This window comes from Bison bison, unplaced genomic scaffold, assembly GCF_000754665.1.
Source record: "Bison bison bison isolate TAMUID 2011002044 unplaced genomic scaffold, Bison_UMD1.0 scf7180017864148, whole genome shotgun sequence".
Lineage (NCBI taxonomy): Eukaryota > Metazoa > Chordata > Mammalia > Artiodactyla > Bovidae > Bison > Bison bison.
Genome location: NW_011494720.1, coordinates 7,339,670 through 7,349,440, shown reverse-complemented (window position 1 = coordinate 7,349,440; position 9,771 = coordinate 7,339,670). Strand labels below are relative to the sequence as shown.

The window sequence follows — 9,771 nt, the reverse complement described above, 5'->3', positions numbered from 1 at the left end:
CCCTTGGACTGCAAGGAGATCCAACCAGTCCATCCTAAAGGAGATCAGTCCTGGGTGTTCTTTGGAAGGAATGATGCTAAAGCTGAAACTCCAGTACTTTGGCTACCTCATGTGAAGAGTTGACTCATTGGAAAAGGGTGATGCTGGGAGGGATTGGGGGCAGGAGGAGAACCAGACGACAGAGGATGAGACAGCTGGATGGCATCACCGACTCGATGGATGTGAGTTTGAGTGAACTCCAAGAGATGGTGATAGACAGGGAGGCCTTGTGTGCTGCGATTCACGGGGTTGCAAAAGTGTCAACATGCAGAGTCAGACATGACTGAGCGACTGAACTGAATCCTAGTCCTAAAAAGCAACTAGAAAGCCGAACAAAAGCCACAAAAACTAGTGCTGTGGAAATCAACCAGAGGCACACAGCCTGTGAGAAGTGTCTATGCTCCCAAACTGTTGACCTTCAGGCCAGAAGAGGGGATTCCGGGGTGCTCTGGCCTGGGACTGCACCCCATCTCTGTACTCCATTCTATTTCCTTTACCATAGAATCCACCCCATGAAAGTCTTACATATTAATCTAGGAAAATATGTGCAGAATCTGTATGCTGAAACATATAAAACCCTATGTGAAAATCAAATATGACATACGTAAGTTCTTGCACTGGAACACTACATATTAAGATTTCAATTCTCAGAGCGTGGCCAGGCGGCTGGGACTGACTGAATAGGGTTTTCCTTGCCAGTGAACCGTGTAGAGTAGCTGCCGGTCTCCTGTCTTCTCTTCACCATGGCTGCCTCCGGTACTGAGGTAAAGGAACTAGAGAAGCGTGCCTCAGGCCAGGCTTTTGAGCTGATTCTCAGCCTTTGACCAAAAGAATCTGTCCCAGGATGTCCCCTTTCCCCTCCTAAGGGGAAGGATCTTTCCCTGGAGGAAATTCAGAAGAGATTAGAAGCTGCAGAAGAAAAATGCAAGTCCCATGAAGCTGAGGTCTTGAAGCAACTCGCTGAGAAACGAGAGCACGAGAAAGAAGAGCTTCAGAAAGCGACAGAAGAGAACGACGTCAAGAAAATGGCGGAACAGAAGCTGACCCCTAAGACGGAAGCCGGTGAAGAGAACCGGAAGCCCGCGAAGAGAACCGGAAGCCCGCGAAGAGAACCGAGGCTCAAGTGGCTGCCAAACCCGAGCGTTTGCGAGAGGAGGACAAGCACACTGCGGCAGTGCGGAAGAACAAAGGACCCAAAGATCCTGCTGAGGCCACTGAAGCCGACTTCTCTGTTCTGAGAACTGGCTTCCTTCCCATCCCCTTCCTAAATATCCAAAGGCTCACTGGCCAGTGTCATTTTACTTTTGCCCTCCTGACAAATATTCTACAAGCTGATGTAGGACTGTATAGGTAGATCCAGATGGTATGATGTTGTTTTAGGGGCTAAAGCGGGAGAAACGAGAAGTGTTTTACTCTTTTTCTAAAGTGTCTTTCTAATGTAGCTGTTTCTTGTTGCGTCTTTCCTACTTGAGTACACCTGGAGTGCTGGGCTAACGGCTAGTACTGTATTGGCTCCATGAAAACATTTCTGTGAAACGAGTATGCAGTGGCTTCTTTCAAATTGTTAGATGCTGAATATCTGCTCACTTTAAAATCCCAATTCTGTCCCGATCTTATAGACGCTACTGTACTTGAATGGTTAATAAAACTGCACAGTGCTGTTGGTGGCAGTGGAAAAAAAAAAAAAAAAGATTTCAGTTGTCCCAAAACTGGTCTACAGAATTAATGCAATTCCAAAAAAACCCCTAGCATGATTGTTTATAGGTATCTGACTATAAAAGAATCATGCTGACTCTTAAAATTTACATGGAAAGGCAAAAGAAAAAGAATAGCTAAAAACAATTTTGAAACAGAACCAAGCTGGAGGATTTATATACCTGACTTCAAGACTTTCTGTATTATAAGGCTACAATAACCAAGGTGGTGTGGTATTGGCAAAAGGACAGACACATAAATCAATGGAACTTTAAAGAGTCCAGAAATAAACCTGCGCAAATATGCTTAATTGATTTTTTGACAAAAATGCAAAGGAAACTCAACAGAGAAAGGATACTCTCTTCAATAGATAGTCCAAGAACCACTAGATGACCAGATTTATAACATAAACCTCCACCACCTCACATTTTATAGAAACCTTAACTCAAAATAAACCCTAGACCTAGATGTTAAACTGAAGACTACAAAACTAGACCCCCTCCTGTATGTTAAAACACTTCAAATTCTGCACATACTAGGAGCAGAGGCTAATAAGTACTGCAGAACCTTGGACACCGTGCAGACGGTGACCCACCTCACGGACAGAAGAGACCCTGGAAGTCAGCACAGACCTAAGGGCTATACTGAATTCCGCGTTACGAGCAAGTCAACAATACAAGAGTTTATAACCTACTCATTGGTTGGAATTAATTAGTCATTCTTATTTCTCCTAAAACTTTTTTCTGACACAGTTGGTCTATTTACAAACTGTGACTTCAGCTATTATCTTGTTCTTGTGAGGACAGGCTTATCAGGTTCCAGAGAATTAAGAAAAAGGAGAGGAGGGATTTCCATCTGCCCATTTCCCATGACCCTGACCTAGGTTTTCATGAAGTATGTTAATATACCAGTTTGACCCCCAGAAATAAAACCAGATTAATTCAATGTTATTCTGTAAAGAATAAAATCCATAAACAAATTAGAAAAATCTCGGCTCTAAGCTTTCCATGGACAGATTATCGAGTGCACAGAAACGTCATGACATCATCTACTTGGTATTCCTTTTTCTCCTCTCCAGGATTTAAGGGAAGGGCGTTCATACAATAATGATGCTGTGGGCATCTCGGGCAGGACGCAAACGAGAGCAGGGGGAAACAGAGCGGCTCTGTGCCTCCTGGTTTCCTCGGCACGCGGCCCAGTCAGGGAATCAAAGCCCAACTTTCTTCGGACTGAGGGGCTGTTGCTTCTGTGCTTTTCTCTGACATCCCCTGGCTTCAGGCCTGACTTTAAAAAAAAAAAAAAAAAAAAAAAACCTTACTATGGGAGAACCATGACTCCATGATGCTTTAGGATAGGCCATGGGTTATCTGATTCCAAATAAACAGTGTACTAAAACTGAAAAAAAATAAGAGAAACCCCCACAAGTCTAAGATAGCTCATTAATCCATTTAGTTCAACACCATGGAGAACATATTATGCTAACCAAGTTGATAAAGGAGAGTTTAAAATTCAAACTTGAAAATGTGGAGAAAGGCAGAACTTAAGTTTTCATGGAAAGAAATCTAAATTTTTAGAAAGAGAGCTGTGATTAAAACAATATGGATGACAGAAAGGAGGGATACTCAGTGGGCGCAGGACTGGGGTGGGTGACACATCTGAGTGGGAGGAAGCAGCCACGCACCCAACCTGCCACCTGGGCTCCTCGAGAGGCTGCCTGGGTGTCACCCCCGGGAGGGCAATGCAGGCCCACTCCTCCGTTCTGCTAGGACAATGTGAAAATTTTGAAAAGTTCCCCCCACAATCAAAATAAAAAAAATTTCTTTAAAAACAGTTTCATCTCTTCAAACACTTCGGAGAAGCATACACACTGCACAAAGCAAAGCACAAAGCCGGGCCTTAAGGAGAATAACTCCCTTACCCTGAGTCAGCGGTTCTGAGGATTAGTCCACATTGCACGGTGTGAGCTCTGGAATCACATCACATCCCTTCTCAGCACTTCTGAGTGGCACCTGTGCGTGTCTGAGCTGAGAGCGCCCGTGCGTGAGGGGCCAGGGCACACGTGACGCCTGGCACATCGGGACCAACCTCCCTGCAGGCTGGACCACCTGAGCGGGCTCTGCCCGGGCTGGGGCAGCCCCCAGCCCCCAGCCCCTCTCTCGTCTCTATCTCACTCCTGCTGAGTGAGGACCGAATCCTCTCCAGCCCCCCAGACCCCTCGGGCCCAGCTCCCCGTCCACACTCCTCACGGGCCCAGTTGAGCCTGTCCGTTCCTCCTGCACCGTTCCAGCTCCCAGCTTTCAAGTCTTACTCTCATCTTTGATCCTTCTCTCTCTATTTAAGAGCTTCATGTATTGCAATATTTTCTAGCTAGACATGGAGACTCTAATCTCTACATGAAGTTCAGCTTCTTTACAAACTTTTATTCTAAGACAAACACACTGACTCCTAAGTACTAACATTCCAGTTTCTGGATTAGGCGAAAGGGTTAAAAAAAATCACTGATCGTTCTCAAAACAGACATAGGAAAAACACTCTCTGACTGCATATTTATGAGGAGCTCTGGTAGCACTGTGGATTATTTACCAGGAGATTACTTGGGGGTGGGGGTGGGGGTGGGAATGACATGTAAATAAACAAGAAAAGGGACAGGGTGATTACTAATGATAAATAAAAATATTTAAATATCAGTAGTCACCAAAATAACTGAGTAGAAAACCTGGTAACTTCCTACATTAACACTTAGAAGCTCTGTGGCATCTACATCTGGTGTTTACAGACTTGTGATGAAAATGACAGGGGCTTCCCAGGTAGCGTGGTGTTAAAAGAACCTGTCTGCCAATGCAGGTGATGCAAGAGACATGGGTTTGATTCCTGGATTGGGAAGATCCCCTGGAGGAGGAAATGGTAATCTGCTCCAGTATTCTTTCCTGGGAGACCCCATGGACAGAGGAGCCTGGCAGGCTACAGTCCACAGGGTTCCAAAGAGTCCAACAGGACTGAGCACAGCACCATCAATGAAAATGACAGCTGCAGTATGTAATGCGTTTACATTATTTGGGTCATACACTTTAATTTCTACCTTAGACTATTAGAAGTATTCTGTTTTTCTAATTAGAATTATACCTGTTTTTCCCAGGTCATTTTTCACATATAAAAAAGGCATATATTTCTCTTATAGGAAAGGGTGAGCAATAGAGACACAGGGACTGGAAAAGGTGTAGCGGCAAAGACACGGTGACTTTGTCAGAATTCAAGACACACATGTGCATAGGGACTCTTGACAGACAAATTTATGGAACCTTTTTGTTAGGTGTGTAGGCAATTACCAAATATGTGGACTATGTGTGTGTATGTGTGTGTATCTATATATGTATTTATGGCTGCAGTTAGCTGCTGTTTCCAGACTCCTGCATCTTGCTCCACTAGAGGATGGAAAGTGCCATTTCTGATTTGCTTTGAATACTCTCACTGGAGTCTTTTCACTTGTTGTCTTGAGTTCTGTCACACACACACTCACCTGTGACTTGCTTATCTGGAAGAGATGGGATTGGAATGGCTGACCCAAACTTAACCAGCAGACGCTCATATAACCAGTCAAAGTGTTTATACCTGTGGTTTACTGATCGATTAGTGTTCTGCAAGAGAAGGAAAGAGAAAAAAAGTTACCAATATCAACTACAGAAAATGAAGAAAAAAGCAAGCCGTTCCTAGTAATGTAAACACGGTTCTGTTTTGATAACTTAGATACTTACAGTAGGGGTTAACTGATACTCAATGTAGCTCTTCAAACCATACATTTTGGAGCCTTTCCTGGGATCTGCTACCACACAGTCAAATGTAGAGGAAGGGTAAACCCACATCGGGCCATAATCTCCAACCTACACATTGCAGGGAGAGGTGGAAAATCAGTTAACACAATTGATATAAATCATCAAGTGATTCTTTTTAGGGCTGGAAGTCCTTAGGAGAGTCATTCTTGCTCTTCTTTGAGAAATTATCTATATAAATGCTCTCTGTTCTTACTAAGGTTCTATTTGAAAAACACACTTAATCGAGAGGCACTTCTGCTCCCGTGTGGGCATCTTAGGCCACAGAGAGGGGCCGAGCTGCCTTTCCTCGAGAGGATGCTGGGCAGGACACAATCTCTCTCCAGTCCAGCTGTCCCAGTTTTATGTAATGAAGGGCTAGCTTTTAAAACTTTCAAATCTACTGCAGACTAATAGCTCTGTGAAAAATAAAACGACACACTTGGCTGTCTCAGCAGTGCCAAACTGCCACCAAACTCCCTCAGTGCTTACTCTCATCTTCTGTATGCCCTAATTCTTTTTCAAGGTGAAAGGAGGAAAAAGCGAGGTGAGGCATGAAAGTTCAGAGGCTACTGGGTCAGGACGGTGACTGGGGCCTAGAGAGCTTTAATGAAGGACTATAGGTCTCTGACAACAAGTGCTTAATATTATGATTCTCCAAGAGGGACCCAGGTCCAGAAAACCCTCCTGAAGCTGCAGGGCAGGAACCTTTGAGAGGAGCTTTGGGGAATTTCCCTCAGTGACGGGGCCCAAGAGAGGAGACTCTGACCGACCAGGGCCCGACATCCATGAGGTCATTACTTTACTAGTGGGTAGGGATGCTACACCTTGAAACCAAAGGACCAGGTCTCTGCTTTTTCTTGGTTTTCTGAAGCCTCTATGGCTTTCCTCACTTCCTTTTCCACACAAGAAGCCCACACAGGCAGGCCTGACTAAAATATGTGGGACAACTCAAATGCCGGGCTCCTTCGGCTCTGTTCCAACACTCTCACGCTTATGACAAAGTCCCATGCTTACAAGAATCTGAGGGGCAGGGGGACCATGGGCTCTTGATTCTGTGGAATTTTTAAATTTAATAAAAAGAACAGGATACATGTTCAGTATTTACAAAAACATCTGAAGAAAAAAAAAATCTTTAACCTAACCATTCAGAAGATAATCACTCCAAGTTTGTGTTCAGGGAAGAAGGATTAAAGGGCTCTTGTCACAGCCCTTCTCTCTGGAGTTTTCCAGGATTTCAAGCATTCCAAAGAAGTAGGAACAAGTAATATAAAAAATAGTGTCATTCTTGCAATATTATTGAGTCTCCTAGGACCCAAAGATTATAGAATAAGACTAAATTATTTCCTCCTGAGTTGAGTCCATGGTGATTACATTCAAGGCCCCTTGTCCTCCTGCCCTATTCACAACTTACAGTTACATGACTAAATCAACAGGGTCAGAAGATAGCTACAGTTCTTTTCTAAAATTTTATCTGGAAATATACAGCTAGGTAACACTTAGAAAATCTATCCACAGTCAACATGTGGGTGAAACCACAGAGCCTGTGTCATCTTATGAGCAAGCCTTTCAAAGATGGATATTCTGAACGGTGTCACTAACTGCCAGCTTTCATTTGCTAGCTCCTTACCATGAACTGGACAATTGATTTAATGAGAGAAAACTATTACCAACACAGAGGAAAAGGGAACTATTCCGATAACATGCATGTACTCTGCCAAGGTAGAAACCTAAATATCTGAATTGTGTTTATTATCTAAATATGTTTGGCTAGTAGAAAAACAGCATGTAAAAGGTAACTTCAAGATACTTCAGAAAAAGAAATATTATAAAAAACGCATATATACTATGGGTATTTGTTCAATTACTGGTAGTCTGAAAAGGTAAAAATAAAGAATGCCTAGACAGTAATGGGCATTAATTTATGCTATTTTTTATACTTTTAGTATACTGTCAGTTACTTACCTGGAGCACTAAATGTGTTTAAGAATACTTTCTAAATGACTAATAACCTTCTTTAAGATACTATACAGGAGCTTAATTAGAAACAAAGCAAAAAATAAACAAACTTACAATGATCGGAATTTTCTCTTTGGGTTTTGCCAGTTGCTTGGCCAACAAATACTGTTCCATCCCAGGTTTTGCAAATCCAGGAAATCTAATCATGAGGACAAACGTTCGTGAGTCTTATCCTTTTCCTTGTAAGAATTCTATAGCTGTCATCCACATTTACTTAATACAGCAGTTTGAACTTGTTCTGTCTTTCAGATGTACTGGAACTAGGAAACTAAGGTAAATGAAACCTGACATAATCAGATTGTTCAACAGCCAGTTAGTCATTTAATTAAGCTTTATCTGGTAAGAGGACAGTTTGACTCCAGAAGGTGTGATATTTATGGGTGCTCGATTTGCTTGATCTGAGACACTCCATTACCACACGGAGACCGAAGGGCAGACTAGAGACTGTCCCCCAGGCACAGAGGCAGACAGAAAGTACTGAGCAGATCGGTCTAGATGGCTCCATGGGGCGAAGGCCACACGCTAGCATCTTACATCCAAATTAAAGCGCTTGTGCACATTCTCCCTCAGGAGGCCACAATTACCCCGAAGAAACTGCCACTGTTCATAAGGACTTGTGCCATTTTCTTTGGAAATTGTCTTCGGAACCTGTCTTCTTAGAGACTTCAAACATAATAAACTTGGCTATTTCCAGAAATCAAATCTACACCCAAAGCAAAGTTCTAAAATGGAAGAAAAGGTGGAATCAATGTATACCCACCCAAAGCGCAACTTCTAAAGAAGACAAGATTGAGTTTTAGAATTTTTTTTTAAAAATAAACAGGGGGTAAAAATGTTCAGAAAGCAAAATACCTAAAATAGGAAAAGAAATCTTATTTCTACAAAAACCAGCCGTATTACGTCTGATTTCATTCCTAAAGCAAGCTAAAGGCCAATGTTACACTCACAGGGGCCCATATCGTTTCCTTTACCTCCCTGGGATTCAGTTTATCCGAGAGTAAAAGAGATCATATGTACCACAAAGGGGTGTGAGAGCACCACGAGAGAAAACACACAAACTGCTCTGCACAAAGCCTGGTCATGGTAACAGATCAATATGTGGTAAAACATTTAAAAGAAAGTTATCATTATTATTTTTAGCTTTCCTGTGACATCAGCAATGAAACAATATGTCATGAGTTGATAAAGGTAAAAAAGAGTATTTGGCAGATTATTAAACGGAACATATATTTCACTTAAAAAAAAAAAGCTTCCAAGCTAAGAGCCAAATAAAAAAATAGACACGATCAAATCACACCCCAAACTCTGTGATCACTGGAAAGAGAAACAGCCTCTCTGTCGCATCACAGCCTCTCATACGAGAGCCCCCGTTCCCCCAGCTCTTACACCTACTTGTTAAGTGGCAGCTTCATGGAAGAGCTGCTGGCCCGGCTGTTTCCTCGCTGAGCACCTCCTGCTTCTGCCGACTCTGGATCCTTGAAGTAGGGAGATGACTTGGGCTCATCCCAGTCTTCGTCCCAGTCATCATCATCACCAGTTGCTGGAGGTGAGAACAGAAGATTGTCGGTAAAGAGAGACCAAATAAGGACGGGATGACTTAATTTTCTGGTAACAGCTACCAACTGGGTTAACCAACTTTTTAAAGAAGAAGAAAAGGGTACATGGTCAGGATTACAATAAAGATGCGAAGAATACAGGCTCTGTTGTTACGCTTGTGAGTTACAGTTGGGAGTCTTGAGGATTCTGCCTTTTGGCACAAAAGACAAGTCAGAAACAACTTAAAGAGGGCTGTTGGCCCAAGTAACTTCAGATAAATGTCAACGATAAAAACACTCTGGAGGGCCTTCCCTGGTGGTCCAGTGGTTAAGATTCCGTGCTTCCAATGCAGGGGTCTCGGGTTCAATCCCTGGCCAGGGAACGAAGACCCCACATGCCATGTGGTGCAGCCAAAAGATGCCAAGCAAACCCTCGTTGGTGTGCAGGGAAGGTCTGCTAGAGGCCTGGCTGTGCTGTCCTGCTTAGTCATGTCTGGCTCTCTGCAACCCCATGGACTGTAGCCCGCCAGGCTCCTCTGTCCATGGAATTCTCCAGCCAAGAATACTGGGGTGGGTAGCCCTTCCTTTCTCCAGGGGATCTTCCCAACCCAGGGATCTAATCCATGTCTCCTGCGTCTCCTGCATTGGCAGGTGGACTCTTTACCCCTGGGCCACCT

The 9,771-nt window shown here is 43.4% G+C and overlaps 1 protein-coding gene across 1 annotated transcript in view; it reads right to left on the bottom strand.

Annotated features, from left to right (window-relative positions):
* The window catches only part of SNX9 (sorting nexin 9), a 51,958-nt gene that overhangs the window by 23,267 nt on the left and 18,920 nt on the right, over positions 1 to 9,771 (bottom strand). Inside the window, exons 5-8 of the mRNA XM_010840873.1 lie at positions 8,952 to 9,099; positions 7,614 to 7,698; positions 5,487 to 5,612; positions 5,252 to 5,369 (exon numbers count right to left, since the gene is read on the bottom strand). Coding sequence (XP_010839175.1) covers positions 5,252 to 5,369; positions 5,487 to 5,612; positions 7,614 to 7,698; positions 8,952 to 9,099 — 477 coding nt within the window. The remainder of the gene's footprint in view (positions 1 to 5,251; positions 5,370 to 5,486; positions 5,613 to 7,613; positions 7,699 to 8,951; positions 9,100 to 9,771) is intronic.